This window comes from Pinus tabuliformis, chromosome 1_1, assembly GCF_031772625.1.
Source record: "Pinus tabuliformis cultivar Carrire ecotype Pingquan chromosome 1_1, CPIR1, whole genome shotgun sequence".
Taxonomy (NCBI): Eukaryota; Viridiplantae; Streptophyta; class Pinopsida; order Pinales; family Pinaceae; genus Pinus; species Pinus tabuliformis.
In genome coordinates, this window is record NC_142297.1 from 349,365,656 (window position 1) to 349,392,383 (window position 26,728).

Sequence of the window (26,728 nt, forward strand, 5' to 3'; positions counted from 1 at the left end):
ATGTAATCATGGAGGTAAACTAGTTTTATTTATCTCTTTTGTTCAGGGTTGGGGAAAAATGTCAGGTTTCAGAGAGTATTCATGTAATCATGGAGGTTTTATTGATCTCTTCTGTTTTTTCCAGAGCAACTACTGAAATATTTTGTTTACTCTATTCTCTATTCATGATTACATCTCATCAGTCTTTTCAGAGAAATTACTGAAATATTTTGTTTAGTATATTCTCTATTCTTGTTTACAACGTTACTAGTCAAGATGTTTTGGTTTAATTCTCTGTTTTGGTTGTTTAACTAGAATACCTAGAATATCTTATTGAGAAAAACTAGTTGTACTCTACATCTTGGTTTAATTCTATGTTTAACTAGAATATTTCATTGAGAAAAACTAGTTGTACTATACAATTCAGTCTATATATATGTGTGTTTTGGTTTTTTGTTTTAATACACTCTGTTTAGCTAGAGTTTCTCACTGAGACAAAACTAGTTAAACAGATTATCTCTCTGCCAGAACTAGTTGAATTTAACTAATTGTACTTATAGTTCAGTATATATATCTATATATATATATATATATATATATATATATTATTCTTGATTACAACTTTACTATTCAAAATATTTTGGATCACCACACTCTATTTTTTTAGAGTTAACTCATTGGAAAAAGCGGGTTACTAGTTCAGAATTTATCCCTCCCTTTTATAATACAGATTTAATCAATTATATATGTAGATTCATTTTTATTTTCATTTTCATGTTTTGGTTTATTACACTGTTTAATAAGTTTTATCTCATTGAAAAGACCCAGTTGTATTCTATAGTCTAGTCCAGAATCCATTCGTCTTTTATCATACATATCTAATCCATATCGTTTCGCAACACATGGATTCTTTTCCTTTTCCATTTCCATTTCAGTTGAAGCCTCACAATGTCTTTATTTTAATGGTTATGTAATAGATTTGGGTTTAATAAAATAGATTTGGGTTTAAGAGAAGCTGTAATGAGTTGCCTTAGTACAATGTACTGAGACAAAGACCATCCTTGGTAAGACCGTGTTGAAAAGTTTTCCTGCCTTTTTAAGAGAGCTTTTGTCAAAATGTTCTTCATTATCCATAACATTCTGGCTGTTCATGACTTGTCTAGAGTGTTTTTTTTTTTTGCTTATTCTGACTGGATTTTGCAGCAATTAGATACTAATGAGAAGTCCTTAGCCTGTGCAACCTTCACTTTAGACCTTCATATGTAGTTTTATAATGATGCTAACTTGGTTCTTTTGCAGCCTCCATCATGAGACTTAATTGTCAGGTGTCGTGCTTGTCTTGTATTGTTCACATGTTACAGTCTGTCATAAGAAATGCTTATTTTCAAGGTCAAATGTAAATCCACGTGAACTAAGAACTATTAGTTGTGGAGTGAAAGCAGTGCAGTAAGGTCTTCCCATTTCTATTAGTCCATAGGGTGAAAGCCATATCTCCAAGCCTTTGTCCATGCACTAAGCTCCATGGCAGCCTTAAGAGAAGAGCCTTAGTCTTTGCCTTATAGACAACCATCTCCATGCCATCTCCATAAGGCCGTAGAGTGAAATCCTTAAGAAGTAATAGCCTTAGTAGGGTCCATAGGGTAAGGTACTACTTGGCTTAGTCCTTTAAGTTAAGTACTATTAGCAATTAGTTTGAGATTCTATTATTTGTCTTGGGTGGGGAACAAAGTCTGCCTTCATGTAATCATGGAGGTAAACTAGTTTTATTTATCTCTTTTGTTCAAGGTAGGGGAACAATGTCGGGTGTCAGAGAGTATTCATGTAATCATGGAGGTTTTATTGATCTCTTCTGTTTTTTCCAGAGCAACTACTGAAATATTTTGTTTACTGTATTCTCTATTCTTGATTACATCTCTTCAGTTTTTCAGAGAAATTACTGAAATCTTTTGTTTACTGTATTCTCTATTCTTGTTTACAACATTACTAGTCAAGATGTTTTTGTTTAATTCTTTGTTTTGGTTGTTTAACTAGAATACCTAGAATATCTTATTGAGAAAAACTAGTTGTACTCTACATCTTGGTTTAATGCTATGTTTAACTAAAATATTCCATTGAGAAAAGCTAGTTGTACTATACAGTTCAGTCTATATATTATGTACTTTAGACCTTCATATGTAGTTTTATAGTGATGCTAACTTGGATCTTTTGCAGCCTCCATTATGAGACTTAAGTGTCAGGTGTCGTGCTTGTCTTGTATCCTTCACATGTTACAGTTTGTCATAAGAAATGCTTATTTTCAGGGTCAAATGTAAATCCACATGCACTAAGAACCATTAGCTGTGGAGTGAAAGCAGTGTAGTAAGGTCTTCCCATTTCTATAAGGCCATAGACTGAAAGCCATATCTCCTAGCCTTTGTCCATGCACTAAGCTCCATGGCAACCTTAAGAGAAGAGCCTTAGTATTTGCCTTATAGACAGCCATCTCCATGCCATCTCCATAAGGCCGTAGAGTGAAAGCCTTAAGAAGTAATAGCCTTAGTAAGGTCCATAGGGTAAGGTACTGCTTGCCTTAGTCCTTTAAGTTAAGTACTATTAGCAATTAGTTTGAGATTCTATTATTTGTCTTGGGTGGGGAAAAAAGTCTGCCTTCATGTAACCATGGAGGTAAACTAGTTTTATTTATCTCTTTTGTTCAGGGTTGGGGAACAATGTCGAGTTTCAGAGAGTATTCATGTAATCATGGAGGTTTTATTGATCTCTTTTGTTTTTTCCAGAGCAACTACTGAAATATTTTGTTTACTGTATTCTCTATTCTTGATTACATCTCTTCAGGTTTTTGAGAGAAATTACTGAAATCTTTTGTTTACTGTATTCTATATTCTTGTTTGCAACATTACTAGTCAAGATGTTTTGGTTTAATTCTCTGTTTTGGTTGTTTAACTAGAATACCTAGAATATCTTATTGAGAAAAACTAGTTGTACTCTACATCTTGATTTAATTCTATGTTTAACTAGAATATTTCATTGATAAAAACTAGTTGTACTATACAGTTCAGTCTATATATATGTGTGTTTTGGTTTTTTGTTTTAATACACTCTGTTTAGCTAGAGTTTCTCACTGAGACAAAACTAGTTAAACAGAGTATCTCACTGAGACAAAACTGGTTGAATTTAACTAATTGTACTTACAGTTCAATATATATATATATATATATATATATATATATACATATATATATATATATATATATATATATATATATATATATATTATTCTTGATTACAACTTTACTATTCAAAATATTTTGGATCACTACACTCTGTTTTGTTAGAGTTAACTCATTGGAAAAAGCGGGTTACTAGTTCAGAATTTATCCCTCCCTTTTATAATACAGATTTAATCAATTATATATGTAGATTCATTTTTATTTTCATTTTCATGTTTTGGTTTACTACACTATTTAATAAGTTTTATCTTATTGAAAAGTCGTAGTTGTATTCTACAGTCTAGTCCAGAATTCATCCCTCCCTTTATATATCAATTTAACAATACAGATTCTTACACATTTCCAATCAGTCCAGAATCCATTCATCTTTTATCATACATATCTAATCCATATCGTTTCATGACACATGGATTCTTTTCCTTTTCCATTTCCATTTCAGTTGAAGCCTCACAATGTCTTTGTCTTAATGGTTATGTAATAGATTTGGGTTTAAGAGAAGCTGTAATGAGTTGCCTTAGTACAATGTACTGAGACAAACACCACCCTTGGTAAGACCGTGTTGAAAAGTTTTCCTGCCTTTTTAAGAGAGCTTTTGTCAAAATTTTCTTCATTATCCATAACATTCTGGCTGTTCATGACTTGTCTAGAGTGTTTTTTTTTTGCTTATTCTGACTGGATTTTGCAGCAATTAGATACTAATGAGAAGTCCTTAGCCTATGCAACCTTCACTTTAGACCTTCATATGTATTTTTATAATGATGCTAACTTGGTTCTTTTGCAGCCTCCGTCATGAGACTTAAGTGTCAGGTGTCGTGCTTGTCTTGTACTGTTCACATGTTACAGTCTGTCATAAGAAATGGTTATTTTCAAGGTCAAATGTAAATCAACATGCACTAAGAACTATTAGCTGTGGAGTGAAAGCAGTGCAGTAAGGTCTTCCTATTTCTATAAGGCCATAGAGTGAAAGCCATATCTCCTAGCCTTTGTCCATGCACTAAGCTTCATGGCAGCCTTAAGAGAAGAGCCTTAGTATTTGCCTTATAGAAAGCCATCTCCATGCCATCTCCATACAGCCGTAGAGTGAAAGCCTTAAGAAGTAATAGCCTTAGTAAGGTCCATAGGGTAAGGTACTACTTGCCTTAGTCCTTTAAGTTAAGTACTATTAGCAATTAGTTTGAGATTCTATTATTTGTCTTGGGTGGGGAACAAAGTTTGGCTTCATGTAATCATGGAGGTAAACTAGTTTTATTTATCTCTTTTGTTCAGGGTTGGGGAACAATGTCAGGTTTCAGAGAGTACTCATGTAATCATGTGTTATGAAACCAGCTCAAGAAAAGATAGAAAAGATAGATCAACGCCTTAGACTTCAGCCTCTTCGAGGGGGCAACCTCCTTTACATTACATAAATGAACAATTATTGGATGATTCGAATGACAAAACCTCCTTTCTATATATAGGAGTCTAAGGAGTCACAATATAATCCAGTAGACCTAACAATAATAATATAAAGCCACAAAAATAACAATAGAGGGATTCTATGGGGCATAAAAATAACAATATGGGGCTAATAGGGGCACAACAATATAAATAAAGGGTATAACTACAATAGTAATGGGGTCATCACTAGTATTATAGGTGCCCCTCTCCTTCAAAAAAGTGTTGTCTTCAACGCTTGAGTAGTTATGGATACTTCTGCATAAAATTCTCATCCTCCCATGTGGAATCTTCAGCGGATAAGTTCTTCCACTTGATAAGATACTCTGAAATTGATCGATTTTGTAGCTGTCGAGTTCTTGTTTCTATGACTGCTTCCGGTTCCAATATAATTTTTCCTTCCTCGTCAAGTTCTGGCAATATTGTTTGAATTGGGAGCTTGTCGCCTATAACCTTCTTTAAACATGAAACATGGAAAACTGGGTGCAATCGAGAAGCTGCCGGAAGCTCCAATTTGTATGCCATAGTACCAATCTTTTGCAACACCTTGTACGAACCATAATACTTTGGTGATAATTTATTATCCTTCTTAGCTTGATTTAGGGACATTTGCTTATATGGTTGTATCCGTAGGAATACCCAATCACCTACATCAAAACTTCTTTCACTCTGATGTTGATCTGCCTGTTGTTTCATTCTATTTTGTGCCAACACGAGGTTATCCTTTAAGAGTTGGAGGACTTGTTGTTGATGTTTGATGTGATGTTCCACTACCTGAAACTTACAATTTTCTCTTAAATATGATGTGATGGATGGTGGTTGATACCCATAAAGTTCCATAAATGGGGTCATTTTTGTTGCTGTATGGAAGGAAGTGTTATACCACCATTCAGCCAGAGGCAACCATTTGACCCATTGTGTCTGTTTATCAGATACAAAGAAACAAAGATATCCTTCCAAACATTTGTTTACTATCTCAGTTTGCCCATTAGATTGAGGATGATAAGATGAGCTATGAGCTAACTGAGTACCAAGACAAGAAAATAATTCTGTCCAAAAATTTCCAGTGAAAATGGGATCTCTGTCACTTACAATAATATTTGGGTTTCCATGTAGCTTTTGAACTGTTTCCATAAATGCAGTAGAAACTGCACTGGCTTTAAATGGATGTGATAATGCACAAAAGTGTACATACTTGGTAAGTCTGTCAACTACCACCATGATGACACTCTTTCCCTCAGACTTGGGTAAACCTGTGATAAAATCCATTGAAACCTCCTCCCAACGTTGGCTTGGAATGGATAAAGGTTGTAATAGACCCGGTGTCTTAATTGTTTCAACTTTATTTTGTTGGCAAACCAAACATTCTGCCACAAACTTTTGAATATCTGATTTAAGGCCATCCCAAAAAAATTCCTTCTTAACCCTGTGGTAAGTTTTTAAAAATCCTGAGTGCCCTCCTAAGGGAGAAGTGTGCAATTCCATAAGAATCTTTTGTTTTAGCTGGGAATTCTTACAGAGGTATAAGCGATCTTTGTACCATAACGAATCATTTTTCCAGCTAAATGTATCAAAAGTACTGGAATCTTGTTGTAGCTTTCGAATAAGTGCCCACACTTCTTCGTCATTCTTCCAATCCTCCCTTGCTTCATTTGGATAATAGAAATGGCACACAACAATGCTTCCACATCCTCATCCTTTCTTGAGAGTGCATCTGCCACCACATTTTGCTTCCCTTTTTTGTAGATGATTTCAAAGTCATAACCCAACATCTTTGTGACCCACTTTTGTTGCTCTTCAGAGGATAATCTTTGTTCTAAAAAGTATTTAAGGCTATCATGATCCGTTTTTTCCTTGAAGTGTCTTCCCATTAGGTAGGGTCGCCATTTCTTAAGTGCATGGAGTATTGCCAACATTTCCTTCTCATAAATAGCTTTTCTTAAAAACTTTCCCTTGATTGGATGACTTTCAAAAGCAATGGGTCTTTCATCTTGCATTAGAACAGCACCAATTCCATTTCCTGAAGCATCACATTCCACAATAAAGGTTTTTGTGAAGTCCGGTGTAGCTAAGACCGGTGCTTGGCACATTGCCTCTTTAAGATGTTCAAAGGCCTTTGTTGCTTCCGGAGTCCATGAAAATGAATCTTTCTTCAATAATGTTGTTAGAGGTGCTGCTATTCTCCCATAATTCTTAACAAACTTGCGATAATACCCTGTCAACCCAAGAAATCCTCGCAGATGCTTTATGGATGTGGGGATTTTCCATTCCTTAATGGCTTTAATTTTGCTAGGGTCTACCTTAACTCCTTCATGAGATACAATATGACCCAAATATTCCACCTCCTGGACTCCAAAGAAACATTTGGATCTTTTTGCATATAATTGTTTCTCCTCCAATAGTTGTAGCACCCTGTCAACATGTTCAACATGATCCTTCCAAGACTTGTTGTAGATTAGTATATCATCAAAAAATACTAACACAAATTTTCTAAGGAATGGTTTGAAAATTGAATTCATCAAACCTTGAAATGTTGAAGGTGCATTGGTAAGGCCAAAAGGCATGACCAAAAATTCATAATGACCCTCATGAGTTCTAAATGCCATTTTCGGAATGTCTTCAATCTTCATTCTGATTTGATGATATCCCGAACGAAGATCCAACTTGGTGAAGTAAATTGATCCATGCAATTCATCCAGTAATTCATCAATGACAGGAATGGGGAACTTATCTTTAATAGTGAGCTTGTTGAGCTCCCTATAATCCGGACACATGCGCCATGATCCATCCTTCTTGTGCACCAATACTACTGGAGCTGAGAAAGAACTTTGACTCGGTTGAATTATACCAGCCTCTAGCATTTCTGCAACCATACGTTCAATTTCACTTTTTTGGACATAGGGATATCTGTACGGCCTGATGTTTGGAGGAACACTTCCTGGAATCAGATGAATAGCATGATCATGATCACGCATAGGTGGGAGACCTTTGGGAGTCTCAAATACCTTGGAATGATTGTCCAGGACTTTTTGGAGATCTGGAGAAATAGATGATTCCAATGTGGAAACATCTAGCGAACATAATTGTGCAATTACACCTCTTTGCTCCTTTTTTAGAAGCTTTGTCATGCCATTAGAGCTGATTATCTTTCCTGGTTTCCCTGCAATACCCCTTAATTCAACTTCCTTTCCTTCCATAGAAAATTTGATGAAAAGTTCTTGAAAATTAAAAGCTATTGTACCCAAGGATTGTAGCCATTGGACTCCTAGTACAACATCAGCACCTCCCATTGGAATGGAAAGCATTGGGCTAGTCAATACATATTCTCCCATGGATAGCTTGATATTATGGCACTTTCCAGAGCAATTTATTGTTCCTCCATTTGCAATCATCACTTGACACTCTGGTGCTGGATATAGGAAGCAATTCAATTCTTTTGCTACCCTACAATGAATAAAATTGTGGGTGCTTCCTGAATCAATCAACACTATTACCTTTTTCTTCTTGATTTGTCCTTCTATCTTGATGGTTTGAGGAGTGGTAATTCCCACCAATGCATTACAAGATATGGTCGGATTTATTTGTTCTTCATCTAGGCTTTGTTCCTGGAGTATATCCTCTTCTTTTGACCTTTCTTGCTCCTTTTCTTCTTCCTCTTCACAATCTATGTAGAATAATTTCTTCTCAGCACACTTATGACCTTTTGTGTATTTGCTATCACAACTGTAACAAAGCCCTTTTGCTCTTTTTTCTTCCAATTTTTGTGGTGTCAACCTTGTAGGTTGTGGAAGACTAGGGGCAACAACACTTCCGTCTTTATAGTTGTGAGTGGTATGCTTCCTAGTTGCCATAATTTTGCTTTCCATTTTTCTTGCTAACCTGAATGCCTTCTCTAATGAATCAGGTTCCCAAAGGCAAACATCATGTTGGATATTATCCTTTAAAGACCCTATGAACACATCAATCCTATGCTCCTCTGGAATATTTTTACCCTTATGTTCAATTTTTGGAACTCCTCAATGTGCTCCATTATTGAACCCTTTTGTTTGAGACTTATCAATTGGCTAAAAAAAGTGTTGCTTTTTGTATCCTCATAATGTGCTATCAATTCTTCCGTAAAAATTGCCCAAGTGATAAATTGTTTACGAGAACAAAGCCATTGATACCATACAAACTGATTTGGTTCCAAATATAAAGTTGCCATACGTACCTTTTGTGTGTTTTGCACATTATTGAGATCGAAGAATTGCTCCATCTGTAATATCCATGTGGCGGGATCCTTGCCATCAAACTTCCTCATATCGATTTTTGGAATATGGTGATTCTTCGATCCAACATTAGTGTCTATGGAATCATGATTAACATTTCTTTTGTTCTCATCATGAGTTTCCTTTACTACCTTTTCACCATTAGTAAGTATTTCTTGTAGAAAATTTGTCAAATCTGTCTTCAAATATGCCATGCCTGTCTTCAAATTTGTGTTCAAATCTATCTTCAAATTATCCATCTTAGCTTCCATGCCATTCATCTTAGCTTCCACGCCATTTATCTTAGGTTCTGTTAACTTTTGTGAGCGTGACATTTGTTGCACTTGTTCTTGTAATTTTGATATATCATGTAGCATTTCTTCCTCTTCTTCATGAGTCATGCTAGAGCTTTCAGGTTCCTTACTAGGTGTTTGCATTTTCTTTCCTCAGGGCATCAGTTATTGATAATAATTCTCTACTATGCCCTTTGAATTCCTTCAAAATAAATTTTCAAACCAAGCTTAAGCAAAAATTTAAAAAAATATACACACCTTTTTTTCACTTTCATATTGCCTCTGATGTATCTCTGTACTTTCCAATCATCTAGTTCTGAATTTGTGACCTGTAGTAGCTCTGTGTGTCCTCTTTCCAATGCCACCAGTCTGATCCAAATTGGATTCTCCAAGAAAGAGTTATGCGCAATCTACCAAGATGACTTGATTATAGACCTTTCCAGAAGAGCAAACTTGTATGAATTGCCACGTGTATAATTTTCGATCATTGGTTCTAAAAAATATAAACAAGAAACTACAGTCTGTCCTCTTTCTGCACCTTCTGATGAAATTTCAATCTGATACCCAGAGAGAAAGTTATGACAATTTTCCCTAGGTCACCTGTTTTGAATGTAATTCAGGAGTCTGCAAAAAGACCAACTTCCTCAGATCATATCTCCGCAAATATCGTGTGAAAATTTTTGAAATTCGGACCCAAGGTTCAACGCGATTTCTTCTCAAATGGGTTTTTTTGCGACTTCTGAAACGTCACAGAAAAAAGTTTATAGCGAAAATGCCACGATGACCTGTTTGGAGCAGCGAAACCCTAGAATCCAAAGCTCTGATACCAAATGTTATGAAACCAGCTCAAGAAAAGATAGATCAACGCCTTCGACTTCAGCCTCTTCGAGGGGGAAACCTCCTTTACATTACATAAATGAACAATTATTGGATGATTCAAATGACAAAACCTCCTTTCTATATATAGGAGTCTAAGGAGTCACAATATAATCCAGCAGACCTAACAATAATAATATAAAGCCACAAAAATAACAATAGAGGGATTCTATGGGGCACAGAAATAACAATATGGGGGTAATATGGGCACAACAATATAAATAAGGGGCATAACTACAATAGTAATGGGGTAATCACTAGTATTATAGGGACCCAACATCATGGAGGTTTTATTGATCTCTTCTGTTTTTTTGAGAGCAACTACTGAAATATTTTGTTTACTGTATTCTCTATTCTTGATTACATCTCTTCAGTTTTTTGAAAGAAATTACTGAAATCTTTTGTTTACTGTATTCTCTATTCTTGTTTACAACGTTACTAGTCAAGATGTTTTGGTTTAACTCTCTGTTTTGGTTGTTTAACTAGAATACCTAGAATATCTTATTGAGAAAAACTAGTTGTCCTCTACATATTGGTTTAATTCTATGTTTAACTAGAATATTTCATTGAGAAAAACTAGTTGTACTATACATTTCAGTGTATATATATGTGTGTTTTGGTTTTTTGTCTTAATACACTCTATTTAGCTAGAGTTTCTCACTGAGACAAAGCTGGTTGAATTTAACTAATTGTACTTACAGTTCAGTATATATATATATATTATTCTTGATTACCACTTTACTATTCAAAATATTTTGGATCACTACACTCTGTTTTGTTAGGGTTAACTCATTGGAAAAAGCGGGTTTACTAGTTCAGAAATTATCCCTTCCTTTTATAATACAGATTTAATCAATTATAGATGTAGATTCATTTTTATTTTCATTTTCATGTTTTGGTTTATTACACTGTTTAATAAGTTTTATCTCATTGAAAAGACCCAGTTGTATTCTACAGTCTAGTCCAGAATTCATCCCTCCCTTTATATATCAATTTAACAATACAGATTCTTACACATTTCCAATCAGTCCAGAATCCATTCGTCTTTTATCATACATATCTAATCCATATCGTTTCACAACACATGGAATCTTTTCCTTTTCCATTTCCATTTCAGTTGAAGCCTCACAATGTCTTTATTTTAATGGTTATGTAATAGATTTGGGTTTAATAAAATAGATTTGGGTTTAATTAGATTTATTGTAATCCATTATATATATCATTTCACAACAGATGGATTCTTTTTCATTTCCATTTCACTTGAAGTCTCACAATGTCTTTATTTTTATGGTTATGTAATATCACAATGTCTTTTTATGGTTATGTAATAGATTTGGATTTAGTTAGATTTATTTTAAAGAATTAAAATCCTTAGTTTTATGGTTATGTAATAGATTTGAGTTTAATTAGATTTATTTTAAATAATTAAAATCTTTAGTTATTAAATGGCCTAAAATTCCAATCCAAAATTAAAATGGCCTTTTCTGGAATAACTGAAATTTCAACTCTCAAACCATTGAAATTTTGAACTTTTATCTTTCACGTGGGGTGTAGTCACTTCTATAGAACATGATGTTGTGACTTGCAAGATCGGCAACTGAGTGTCATATTTTAAAACTTTATTTATTTTAGTTCATGGAATGAGTGTTTTTATTTCAGATTCTTCTAAAACTTTCCTGGTTTGGTTTATGGAAACTTTGTAATTTTATTTTAGATTGTTTTAAACTCTGAATTTTAGATTCTTTTGAACTCAGTGAAAAGATCAAGTGAAAAGGTCAGATAATGACATCATGCAGCACTTGCACTTGCATTGCATTTTTCAGTCAGCTGTGATAAAAAAAGCCTTGGAAGGAAAGGAACAATAGAATATTTTATTCTGTTGGCCCGTTTTCTTCTACTTTTTTGACATGAGATCAGAACTCTGTTTCCTTTTCATTTTAGTTTATTTAGCAGTCCAGCAATATGATTTATCTGTGCATATTAAAACATCAATTTATGATTTCAAAGATTATTACTTGCTCTAAGGTCTTCACAAGAGAAGCTGTATTGAGTTGCCTTAGTACAATGTCCTGAGACAAAGACCATCCTTGGTTAGACCGTATTGAAAAGTTTTCTTGCCTTTTGAAGAGAGCTTTTGTCAAAATGTTCTTCATTATCCATAACATTCTGCCTGTTCATGACTTGTCTAGAGTGTTTTATTTTTTTTTGCTTATTTTGACTGGATTTTGCAGAAATTAGATAATAATGAGAAGTCCTTAGCTTGTGCAACCTTCACTTTAGACCTTCATATGTAGTTTTATAATGATGCTAACTTGGTTCTTTTGCAGCCTCCCTCATGAAACTTAACTGTCAGGTGTCGTGCTTGTCTTGTATTCTTCACATGTTACAGTCTGTCATAAGAAATGCTTATTTTCAAGGTCAAATGTAGGCTTCAAGGCAGTTTTCATGTTACTGGTGTCTTGAATTGATGATATGCTAGCATTAAGCATCGATTATGCTTTATGTAAACTGCCTTGATTGGATTGCTATTGAAATTCCTTGTTATAATATGATTTATCTGTGCATATTAAAACATCAATTTATGATTTCAAAGATTATTACTTGCTCTAAGGTCTTCACAAGAGAAGCTGTAATGAGTTGCCTTAGTACAATGTACTGAGACAAACACCATCCTTGGTAAGACCGTGTTGAAAAGTTTTCCTGCCTTTTTAAGAGAGCTTTTGTCAAAATGTTCTTCATTATCCATAACATTCTGGCTGTTCATGACTTGTCTAGAGTGTTTTTTTTTTTTTTTGCTTATTCTGACTGGATTTTGCAGCAATTAGATACTAATGAGAAGTCCTTAGCCTGTGCAACCTTCACTTTAGACCTTCATATGTAGTTTTATAATGATGCTAACTTGGTTCTTTTGCAGCCTCCCTCATGAGACTTAACTGTCAGGTGTCGTGCTTGTCTTGTATTCTTCACATGTTACAGTCTGTCATAAGAAATGCTTATTTTCAAGGTCAAATGTAAGCTTCAAGGCAGTTTTCATGTTACTGGTGTCTTGAATTGATGATATGCTAGCATTAAGCATCGATTATGCTTTATGTAAACTGCCTTGATTGGATTGCTATTGAAATTCCTTGTTATACCCGTCATCTTTTAGTACGGTACACAGATCAAATTCTTTGCCCCAATATAGTCATCAGTTGTGTGGTGTACGATTTATGCCTACCTACCTGAAGCATGGACTACAGGGGTACTTTTTAAATTTTCCATGGTCTGGTGCATTCCTTTCATTAGTTTGATTATGCAATAATGGGCATTTGGATTGCAGAAGCTAGCAAGTATCTAATTTCTTGATTCCACTTATTAATTTGAAGCTGTCTTCGACTGGTCATTGGATTGATATAGATTGATCAATGCATTTACAATGACTGATCCTAACGTACAGCAGGTTCTGCAGGTTCTTTTTTATCTTGGCAGTCATATTTTGAACTTTGGTATCAAAACTGTGCATTGGATGCTACCTGACATAAGCAGTCTGAGCAGCTCAGTAGACATTTGCAGTCCCAAAGGTACACACAATCACTTCCTGTTCTATATTCATTTTCATTGTTCAACTTGCTATTATGATTCTGTGACTTGTAATTGCATTGCATCAGTAAACATAATATTGCATCGAACACTTAGTCGTCATCATGTCTCCTATGTCTGAGAAACACAAGTTGCAATTAGTATTGCAAAAGCATCACTTATTTCGTGTGGACAATTTCTCATATCTAATTGGAGACTGTTTATTCGATAGTTTAGAACTTTTGCTAGATTTCTGATACACATCAGTAGAGCTAAGGAAAGGAACAATAGAATATTTTAGAGACTGTCTCGAAAAACAAGATAGTGAGGCAATTTTGTCTTATGAACATGAACTACATGAAGCCTCACTTAAAGAAATGCATAACATTAGCAACCGTGAAATCTATTTAGACAAAATGGCTAGATTTGCCTCAAACAATATACCCCTAGCATCTAGAGGTCTATGGGGAGATATTTTCTGCATCCATTGGCTCTCAAACTGGCTGAAAATTCCAATTAGGGTTTGGTCCAAAACAAAGATGAGAGTGTATTTGCACTTCAATTCAAGTGTTACAACAAATACTCGTGACATATTGTTCCATGACGAGGATCCTCTAAATGGGCACTTCAAGCCTTTGGTTCGTAGGCAGCCTACAATTGGTTGTACTTTCCAACTACAAACCGATACCTCAAAGAACAATACTGAACCGCAACCTGAGACAAAATGCCAATCTATTGAAGCTAAATTAAAACCATCTTGTCACTTAAACAAGCACAAGAGAAGTGTATCTTTGCATGTGCTTAAGGACATTGCTCCGAACAATCTGAAAAGACAAAAAATAGGCATTGAGTATAACAAAGTTACAATGAAACAACAAGTTGTTCTAGAAAACATAGAAGATGTTAGTGACTGTCATTTAAACAAGCACAAGAGAAGTTTATCTTTGCATGTGCTTAAGGACATTGCTCAGAAAAATTTGAAAAGGCAAAACATAGGCATTCAATATAACAAAAGTACAATGGAACAACAAGTAGTTCTAGACAACACAGAAGATGTTTGTGACACACCGCACACAGAAGATGTTAGTGACACACTGAGATTTCGATCACTTAGAAACTTGAAAAAACATATTAGAAGCAACGCACAAACATAAATTGTAACTTCTTGTCCATTAGACAAACAGTCAAAAAGTCTATCTTTGCATTTGCTTAAAGGCATTATTCGGAAAAAATTGAAAACACAGAAAATAAGACTTGCATTCAACACAACAACAATGAAACAAGAAATAGTCATAGAAAACGTGGACTACAATCCATTTGCAACAAGATCAAAGGATCTATCAGCACAATCAAAGAAATCAGGAAAATCTGAGACACTGAGATTTCGATCACTTAGAAACTTGAAAAAACATATTAGAAACAACGCACAAACAGAAATTGTAATTCCTTGTCCATTAGGCAAAGAGACAAAAAGTTTATCTTTGCGTTTGCTTAAAGGCATTATCCGGACAAAATCGAAAACGCAGAAAATAAGACTTGCATTCAACACAACAACAATGAAACAAGAAATAGTCATAGAAAACATGGACTACAATCCATTTGCAACAAGATCAAAGGATCTTTCAGCACAATCAAAGAAATCAGGAAAATCAGGCCTATCGATTCAATCAAGATCAATGAACAAATTAACAGAATTATCAAAGTTTGATCAAATATATCAAAGACAAGTAACTGACACACCTATTTTCAATTGTTCATCATGTGAAACAACATTTTTCAAAAGAGACATTTGCTTTGTGAAACAAGAAAGTCAAGCAAAACAAAATAAGATTAGGAAACTATCAACTAGTTTCGAGAATGTTAAATCTCGTGTTGAAAATTGCTACATTTGTAAACACTGCAAAAAAGCAATTGAACATGAAACAATTGCTAAATATGCAGTTCCTGAACAGATAAGAAGAAACAATGGCACTAGAACACTCACAGAACTCACTGAACTAGAAGAAAGACTAGTTGCATTAAGATTGCCCTTCTTGCAAATAAAAGAAATGGGCCATTGACATAAGAAGCCGCAACTAGGCTTAACTGGAGGAGTCATCAATGTCCCCACTAACATTTCCAGAATTCAATCTGCATTGCCTCGAACTATAAAAGACACTGACATGGTTGCCGTTGTTCTCAAAAAGAGTTTAAGATTCAAAAGTGCTTATGCATTTGGTCGAGTTCGAGTTCACAAAGTGATGAAAGCATTAAAACAATTATGCAAAAGGATGCTTTACAAGCTCGAGAACGCTACCATAAATGACAATTGGAAAGAGGCATTCCTACAAAACCAAGAGGCATATCAAAGTTCAAGTGAAGCTGAAGATAGCGAACATGATAACCAAGACAACGATGAACCAACGACAAAAACATTGGTCCATGGATTCATTGATGCACACACTGTCCATGACCTTGTAAATAAACAAATTAACATTGCACCTGCTGCCAGATACATGCCATTAGGAATCTTCAAAGGTAAGTACTCAGAAGAAATGAGTTTCCCATCGCTTTTCTATGGCAACAAACGCCCAGCTGACATCTCCAAAAAATTTACATATCAAAATATTTGTCACTGGGAAGTGCTGCATAAAAACCACGATTTTGCTTATCATACTACAAACCTGTTCTATAAAGCAATTCGCATTATCATAAATCAGGTGTTGAATACAATGTGGATTAGAATTAGAAAAGGGCAGTTGAAAGGTAGAAAACTAGTTGCAAAAGACGTTAAGTCAAAACCAAACCTAGATCATATTTTAAATTCTGACATTGGGTACATGGACCTAAAAACAATTCGTACCTCACCTGACTACCACCAGCGAATACGGAACAAACTCTATGCAATGATACGACAACTAGGGCTGCCCACTTTCTTTGTCTCCTTTAGCAGTGCAGAGCATCTTTGGGATCCTTTAATGCATGCATTGAGAGACATAAAACAAAACACTAGAAGACCAAATACAAATGAACTTGATGAAAATGAACCTAGCTCATTAATAAGAAACGACCCTGTTACTTGTGTACGTTACTATAGATCTAGGAGGGATGCACTACATCAATTGATATCTCATGATCACAAGTATTATGGAGAGCTCACTGACCACTTCTATGTAACTGAATTCCAAAACCGGGGCAGTGAACATGAACATGGTTTACTTTGGATAAAATCTGCACCAATCTACGGTCAAAGTACAAATATTGAAGTCGAACAATTCGTTGACAATTACTTGTCAAATAATTCACTCTTACTTGCAAGTGAACTTAGACTTCTACAACACCATTGTCACACAAAAAGTTGTAGGAAGCATGCAAATTCTAATTGCAGATTTAATTTCCCAATACCACCAATGAAAGTAACAAAAATACTTGAGCCTCTTGAATTCGATAGTGATAAAACAAAAGCACATGCAAAGCTAATCTTCGAAACAATAAACAACACAAGATACAGTGAAAATGATACATTTGATAGCTTTTTGGCCAACCTTGGACTAGTACACAATGAATACATACATGCTATCCAGTGTACACTAAATCGAACAACGCTCTTATTGCAAAGAAAACCAGTTGACACCTGGACAAATAACTTCGCAAAACATATTCCAGGAATTTGGATTGCAAACACTGATTCCCAATTTGTACTTGACTCATATGCAGCTGCAATGTATTGCAGTTCCTATATGACAAAAGAAGATAAAACACTCACAAGAACATTTAAAAACATACGCGACAATCATGTGAAAACAAAATCTGATATCCTAAATACCATTAGTTCTTTAGGGAAAGCTTTGGTCAACTTGCAACAAATGTCTGCACAACAAGCAGTGCATATTGTGTTATCACTCCCACTAAACTGTAGTTCACGAAAGTGTGTATTTATTAACACATCTCCTGTCGATGATCGTGCATTTGTTCTTAAAAGAAAAAAAGACCTGCAAAAGGAAGCAGATGACTCAGAAGACATAATGTGCCCATCAATTATTGACTACTATGTTCTACGACCTATCGCTATTGAACATGTATGCTTAGCAGAATTTGCATCTAGTTATACAAAGAAAGGACAAGAACACAAAAAATCAAGTAGACCATATGTCATTCGATCTGTTAGATATAACAAATACAAGGACATTGAAAATCACTGTAGAGAGCAATTAATGTTATACTATCCCTATCGAGGAAGTGAAACTGCAATTAAGCAACATCACACAAGTTGGCAAGCTGCATATCTTGCATTCGAAGAAATAGTCAAGCAAAATGAACAAAAGTTCAAATTTGCTACAACAACTACATGGGGTGACATAGATGACGCAATGCACACAGTAGAAACAGAAACTGAACAAATATTTGACATAGATAGTTTGAAATCAAATGAAACAGAAACTATAACATTTAACAAATCGATAGATGACAAATATGAAAACTACGACTTCCAAAATGACTTGGAACATTTGCAAGATACCAAGAAGTTTGCTCTACGATCTACAAGGCCATATGAAATCGTCAAACAACCACATATACTTGAAGACGTAGAGTACTATGAATTAATGCGACAATTAAACACAAAACAAGCAAGCATAGTTACTGATGTTATAACAAGAAAATTGTACAGACCAGATGAGCTGATCTACTTATTATTAACAGGAGGTGCAGGAACAGGCAAGACACACACATCCAAGGCAATCTTCCAATCCTTAGTACACATACACAACGTGGCATTGCCTTATAACCCATCACAATTAATAGGAATAATCGCTGCATACACGGGCAAAGCTGCCTTTAATGCTGGTGGTGTGACATTGGATACTGCATTCTATTTTCCTTTTAACAAAGCAGATTGCCCCTCACTAAACAATGAAAAATTGGACACATTATCAAAGCATTTCCAACAATTGTGTGTACTCCTCATAGATGAGGCATCGCTCGTTGGTGCAACAACACTATATCAAATTGATAAGCGCCTGCGACAAATCTTACACACATCAACTGCATACTTTGGTAATGTTGACATGATATTCTCCGGTGATCTTTACCAGGCAAACCCAGTCAGAGACTCTCTGATCTTTGAAAACCCAAAAATCAACAAAAACACAATTCCATACAACTTCTGGGAAGAGAAAATAAAATGTTATCAATTGCACACATCGATGCACCAAAAGACCCATTGTTCATTGATGTACTAAATAGGATGAGATTAAACATGCAAACATATCAAGATATTGCTTAGGTAAACAATAACTGCTATAGGATCCCACCTTCAAGCCCAGTTTTCCCACACATTTTCTATTGAAACAAATATGTCCATATTCACAATGCGAAAATGCTTTCCCTAACAAAGGGGGAACAAATAATGCTCGTTGCAATTGACAACTACGAGATTCCTGGATTGAGTTATTTTTCTTTTGATAAAGCAATCTCATTGCCATCAACAATTACAGTTAAACAGAACATGTTAGTTGAACTATATGCAGGAAATTACCATACAAATGATGGATTAGTTAATGGTGCTGAAGGGATTTTCAAATCCTATTCATCTAATAACAACAGGCCTGACATTGTCTGGATAGAATCTTCAGACCCAGAAATTGGGAAACAACAAAGAAGCAAATTCAAACAACTATACGACATAAATATATTGCCAAATTGGACACCAATCTTTTGAATTGCAAAATCGCTAGCAATGTCTCGTAACAAATTACAAATTACAATTTGAAAACAATTTCCAATCCAATTAGCCTGTGCACGAACAATACACCGAACACAAGGGTTGACATTAGATCAACTTGCATTTGACCCAACTAGTGTCACAAAACATGGTCTAGTCTACACTGCATTATCACGTGTTAGAACTATTGACTCACTATACTTGATTAACAAATTGACACAACAAAACTTCCATGTCAAAAACAAAATAATCAATGAGATGGCATGGCTAGAAACAATTGGTGCATGGAAACTAGAATTCGCAAAGAAGAAATCTGTTAACAAGGATGTTTTATCAATTGCAAGCCTAAACACACGTAGTCTACGTGCACATCTTAGTGACGTGATTCATCACAATGACTTAATGGACAATATGATTCTCTGTTTTCAAGAAACTCATTTGTACACTCCACCAATAGACAAAGAATTCTTATCATTCAATTTTGCCATTGCACATTCTACACATGGAATTCTTACTTGCATAAACAAAAAAATATCTATTAGAGCAACAAAGACATTTTGCAAAAACAAAACAGAGCTTACCCTAATTGACATGTACTTTCAACGGCCAATTTGTTTAATGAACATTTATGCAGCACCATTTGAACAAGTATCCACGATAATGCAAATAATTAAGGAAGAAAAATCGCAAACTACATATACTAATTGTGTTTTTTTAGTTATTGGTGATTTCAACATTGACATACAACAAGAAACAGCTCGTAGCAAACTCTTTGTACAATTTATGGAAATGGAAAACTTACATGAAATAACAAGCAAACTATCTCCGCACCGAAAAACAGTAATAGACCATATCTGGACAACTTTGCCTATAAAACAGTGTGAAATAAATGTAACATGGGCATATTGGTCTGATCACAACATATTCTATGTGCTACTACAGCTCTAACGACCCTTAGTACAAACCAGTTTTAGCCTGTAGCAAAATCAATGTAGCATTGATATACAAGTTTCTCTACAATTTGCTAAACTTCATATTCGAACAAATGCTGTGTTATGCGAGCAATATCAATCTCCAATGGCCATACTAAAAGTCTATTTCTTGTAGCTTCCTTGCAACACTCTGCGCAAACTAATCTAGGTATGTAACGACACATAGAATAACATTATGCACAGATTTATTATTACATGGAACACATTTTGCTTGTAAACCTAATAGCTTGTACTCGTGTTGTACAGATAACTAATATGAAAAGACAACATGAAGAAGTAACTGCTCCAGAGGCTTGCTCTCTCTCAGAGACTTGCAACGTCTCAGAAACTGATAAACAGATAACTAATATGAAAAGACAACACGAAGAAGTAACTGCTCCAGAGGCTTGCTGTCTCTCAGAGACTTGCAACGTCTCAGAAACTGATAAAAAGTAACTAAATAACCTTTAAATCTATTCTTACAAGTTTTGTAGTACAAACATAATGTTAATTCAGATTCTTTAATATTGTTCTACAGGCAGAAATAGGAAAATAAATCTGAAATAAGAGCTAAGCATCAACTATGCACACCGATCACAATACAGGAGTTGAAAGGCCTGAAACTGGGAACAATCTTTCACGGTCAGATTCTTGTAATATACAAAACAATGGTCGATCAAGTACACAGAATTCAATTGTTACGTGCTGACCTAGTGGATAGCAAAGGGAATATGGCAATTACACTGAATGTGCCACATAACCTCATTGCTACTATTGAAGCCAAACTTGTAGTCGGCCAGGGAATTTGTATCAGAGATTTCAAGATCTCTCCCAAAACAGTTTATGACCATGGAGACTGTACGTGCATACTTGTTCTACATGAGAAAAGCATCGTAGAAACAATCCCAGCCATCTGTACCCAATACACATTTGTACCGACAACGACTATTAGCCAACTCACAAGCACAACAACTGCATTCGCAATCGGCACAATAGCTGGTCTTGTAACAACTGCAAAAGAAATAGGCGGTCAATATGTGCTAAATATCAAGGATGGCCCATCTCAAAAAGACAAAGCTACGGTATATACAAATTCAATCATTTATACTTTTTAACATTTAAATCATCTATACTTTTTAACATTTACTTAAAAGCAATTACATTTAACACTAGTACATTTTGCAACTCAGGTTCATCTTTTCAGTACATTTCAAGCAATTTTCAAATCCATACAACAACAAATTTCGAAACAAGAAGCACCAATGGTGCTGTTTCGAAATCTTGTCAGAGGAAAAGAACATGGATCACTACGCACTTGCAGATCCACCTTCATTACAGCCGTCACTTCGAACAGAGTACTTGCAGACCTCAGTAAACTAACTGTGTCAACAACAAAGGTTCTTTCATAGTGCACAAAATATATATTATAATTCTTTATTTGTTGTTCTCCTAAATTATGCTCGTTCATTTAACGTCCTCCTAGCATTTTTTATTACAATATCTAACGCTAAACCTGTACTGAAACATGGACTAGGTTAAAGGAATGTTGACGATAACAAACATACATGCAGAACCTTTTGTTACAATCTGCAACAATTGCTCTCTGCCCGCGGATACATTTGGAACAGTTTTCATGGATCAACTTAATTGTTCCACATGCAGAAAGTTAACCACATATCGACGCAGTTTACAATTGCATTGCATTATCCAAACAGAGGCAAATGTTCAGTACAAGTGCATTCTAAAAGACAGTTTGCTGCTAGAACTTTGTCCATCTTTAACAGGTCTGACATATGAAAAATATCTAGAAGACGTTGCTGATGTTACATACAATTTACGAGATTTCCACGTACACAGCAGCTTTCTATTGGATAGTTCGGATGTCATTGTCCATACAGATTGACATATTTTACCCTCTGTAGGATTTGACTTTTTTAGTTTTCATGGTGTATTTCTCTCTAATCTGAAGCACACGCTAGGAGTGCCTCATCTCCTAGATGGCTTCATAAACACAGTTGATGTATATAGTCACTATAGTCACTTTCAGATGCACATTTAAGGGTTACAACTAATGTTCTTGTTCTTGTAATAATTAGGCTCTCTTGTAAAGATGTTTTACTGGCAGCAACTTTGTTTGCACTATCAAAAGACAAACGAGGTGAATGGTAGCAATGACTTGATTGTTGCATTGTTGAGATATCATGCTGTGAGGGTCATGGTAAAATTCCCTTGTTACACTTGCATGTTTTCGTTTTGATTCCTGTAGCTGAAACCATAAGGGATATGTAAACAAGAAATCATAGGCATATAGTCACCATTTGCTTGAATGACTTAGTAGTTAATTAATTGATTCGACAAAAAAGCAGGAGAAGCAAGAGTATATGAACCAATGGCCCTTTTCATAGCTTAGATAGCCACATTACCTTTTCGAAAGTGTTTTAATGCAACATCAAAGCTCTCTTACATCTGAAAAACACTTATATCTTGTTCGTGTTACTGGTAGCTTGGTTCTATGAATCCAAGGTAATGAAGCTAACTAAGCTTAACCTATGTAATGAGCTAAGCTTATGTACTTTATATCTATACCTATTACAGTAAGTGTGTTGGGTCATTTACACATGTTTATGGCCACGTGTTCATACCTGTATATATTATGGAATTCTCTATAGCTAAGATCTGAGCAATATAAGTAATTAGGCTTGAATACTGCTCTTTATTCATCATAGTACTTAATGGGTGGACATGATTTCCTTCAACTCAACCAATGTGCAAGTCATAAAGAGTGCGTTTGAATGCTACTTGTGTGCCTGTCATGCACTTTACTTTCCATCAATTACCAACTCACTGTCTTCTGTAGGGTTCCGGTCCAACCATTGCTGTGAGTATTATAGCTTTTTGGAAAAAGAAGAAAGTCTGTCATTCCTATAAAGTTTAACCCTCCATCTCACTCAAAGTGATCCAATTTTAATTAGAACTTGTATTCTAGACAGTAATAATTTTGTTCAACCTTCTTTCCTTTATCTTTTTACTTTTGCTAATTTTGAAATATTGGTTTTAGTTGCTTTTTTGGTGTGAAAATTGAAATTTGCCAAGGCTTATTATTAATTATATTTTGTGTCTTTTCTAACCTTTCCACTTTGTGTCAGCAATTAAACCAGAAAATCATGACCCGACATTGCGTTTAGGCTTATGTTTCTGAATTTTCTTACGCATGTTGCATGATAGAGAGGTCAACTGCTAGAACTTGTTTTTGCATTATTATATGGTGTGTATAATAAGTTCTTTAAGCGACTGTTGCTTGTATTTTCAGGATATCAAGTATTGTTCTCTTGGTGGCCATTTGGCTACTTCTTTGTAAGCTAATATTTAGAAGAGCTTTATGTTGCCACTTTTTCCTCTGTGGTTTGTACAAAAGCTCATCAAGAAGCAACTTTATTAACAAGGAAACACTCAGTTAATCTCACTTTAAAGTGACTTCAATTCTGAAGGTCATGTCTCCTCTTGTTGGTTGCAGATGGCTTTCATTTCACGCATTAAACATACTTACATTGTAGGATATAAGGAGGCATGGGTGGAAAAGGTATGGATTTTTCTTTGGTGTCTTTTAAATTGGGTCATTTTGAAACATTGAGGCAGTTTCTTGTGTTACTGGTAGCCTCGTTCTATGAATCCAAGGTAATGAAGCTAACTAAGCTTAACCTATGTAATGAGCTAAGCTTATGTACTTTATATCTATACCTATTACAGTAAGTGTGTTTAGTCATTTACACCTGTTTATGGCCACATGTTCATACCTGTACATATTATGGAATTCTCTATAACTAAGATCTGAGCAATATAAGTAATTAGGCTTGAATACTGCTCTTTATTCATCATAGTACTTAATGGGTGGACATGATTTCCTTCAACTCAACCAATGTGCAAGTCATAAAGAGTGCCTTTGAATGCTACTTGTGTGCCTGTCATGCACTTTACTTTCCATCAATTACCAACTCACTGTCTTCTGTAGGGTTCCGGTCCAACCATTGCTGTGAGTATTATAGCTTTTTGGACAAAGAAGAAAGTCTGTCATTCCTATAAAGTTTAACCCTCCATCTCACTGAAAGTGATCCAATTTTAATTAGAACTTGTATTCTAGACAGTAATAATTTTGTTCAACCTTCTTTCCTTTATCTTTTTACTTCTGCTAATTTTGAAATATTGGTTTTAGTTGCTTTTTTGGTGTGAAAATTGAAATTTGCCAAGGCTTATTATTAATTATATTTTGTGTCTTTTCTAACCTTTCCACTTTGTGTCAGCAATTAAACAAGAAAATCATGACCCGACATTGCGTTTAGGCTTATGTTTCTGAATTTTCTTAGGCATGTTGCATGATAGAGAGGTCAACTGCTGGAACTTGTTTTTGCAGTATTATATGGTGTGTATAATAAGTTCTTTAAGCGACTGTTGCTTGTATTTTCAGGATATCAAGTATTGTTCTTTTGGTGGCCCTTTGGCTACTTCTTTGTAAGCTAATATTTAGAAGAGCTTTATGTTGCCACTTTTTCCTCTGTGGTTTGTACAAAAGCTCATCAAGAAGCAACTTTATTAACAAGGAAACACTCAGTTAATCTCACTTTAAAGTGACTTCAATTCTGAAGGTCATGTCTCTTCTTGTTGGTTGCAGATGGCTTTCATTTCACGCATTAAACATCCTTACATTGTAGGATATAAGGAGGCATGGGTGGAAAAGGTATGGATTTTTCTTTGGTGTCTTTTAAATTGGGTCATTTTGAAACATTGAGGCAGTTTCTTGTGGATCAAAGCTCTCTTATGTCTGAAAAACACTTATATCTTGTCCGTGTTACTGGTAGCCTCGTTCTATGAATCCAAGGTAATGAAGCTAACTAAGCTTAACCTATGTAATGAGCTAAGCTTATGTACTTTATATCTATACCTATTACAGTAAGTGTGTTTAGTCATTTACACATGTTTATGGCCACGTGTTCATACCTGTACATATTATGGAATTCTCTATAGCTAAGATCTGAGCAATATAAGTAATTAGGCTTGAATACTGCTCTTTATTCATCATAGTACTTAATGGGTGGACATGATTTCCTTCAACTCAACCAATGTGCAAGTCATAAAGAGTGCGTTTGAATGCTACTTGTGTGCCTCATGCAGCTTGAAGATGGGGACATCATTTGTTTTCAGAGATCTCTAGCTACATCTGAAGAGCATATACATCGATTTCCAGATGTTCCTTCATTCCTGGATTATGTTCATAATCGGCAGGTACATAATCTACTGGTAGCCCTGTATTTTTTCACACTTCCAATTTCTTGGACCAGTCTTCTATCATTTAATTTGTTTGCAATGCATTTTCTAACCGATGTAAAATTATTATTAAAGAAAATGAAGGTTTTAATTAGTACTTTAGATTATATGGCACAAGCATGTATGTGGAACGCTCAAAAACTCAGTAAGAGATACCACTATGTATCTATGAGATGCAAAAACAGACTAGGAAGCTTAAGGACAGGTCAACATTTTGGCCAAAATACTTGCCCACCTAGATTTCACAATTTCTAAAGAAAATGATGTTTATCTTGGTACCATTCAGGTCGACTCACCATCCAAATAGATAGCTTTTCTGAATATTTTTGTTTTATCTAAAACTAGCAACAAAACTGCATATATCTATGTCATGTTTTGGTCTCTGTCTGGTTTGTTTATGTCTGTGTATCGAAGTGCTTCCCTTGTGGGCCAGTTAGTTTGTCAAAGCAACACCGTCTGTATCCAAGTCCTTGTCTTCTGAAATATTTGTTTCTATGCTTGTATCTAGGTTTATTGCTTACAGGTTTACCATTTCTCTGAAAATATTCACTGGACTGTTACGATTTCAGCTCTAGCTGTTGATTTATTCCCAGGGATAATGTTATCTGTGTATGTGTAATTGTACTGGTAATTCTATTAGCATAGGATTGTTAAAGAAAACATGCATTGTCAATGCGCAGGTTACTGTATTAAGGCTCTACAATTATTATTATTTTGCATATTAAGATCTATGGTGGTGAATTGTTTGGGCCATAAGCCTTTGATTATGGAGCAGAGTTCAAAGCAAATATGTTATATCAAAAGAAGGCAATGACCATAATTTGGTCCTATATTTGCCTGAAGGTAATCCTCATGCTGACCTGTGTATAAGCTAAATTGAAGAGGGGAGAGGGACCACCCCTGTTCTATTTCAGTGGTGCCAAAAATGCTTTCTGTGAACCCTCTCATTTTGTGATTTTGCACTGTGATTCTTGTAGAGTGACATGATGGCAATCTGAATCCTGTCTGGAGCCCCCAACCTAATGCAACCTATCAAATAAAAGTTACCTAGGCAATGTGCTAGTTTCCTGAAAGATCAATTGACAGTTGGAAGGCTAGGACCTTCTTGAACAGAGCTTCTTTA

General features: G+C 35.1%; 1 protein-coding gene across 1 annotated transcript; it reads left to right on the plus strand.

Moving 5' to 3' along the window:
• Positions 1-15,776: 15,776 nt before the first annotated feature.
• Positions 15,777-20,834, plus strand: LOC149213019 (uncharacterized). Its single transcript, XM_089388896.1, has 3 exons — positions 15,777-18,686; positions 20,554-20,738; positions 20,825-20,834. Exons 1-3 carry the CDS (start codon positions 15,777-15,779, stop codon positions 20,832-20,834), a joined length of 3,105 nt encoding a protein of 1,034 aa, XP_089245022.1.
• Positions 20,835-26,728: the final 5,894 nt, after the last annotated feature.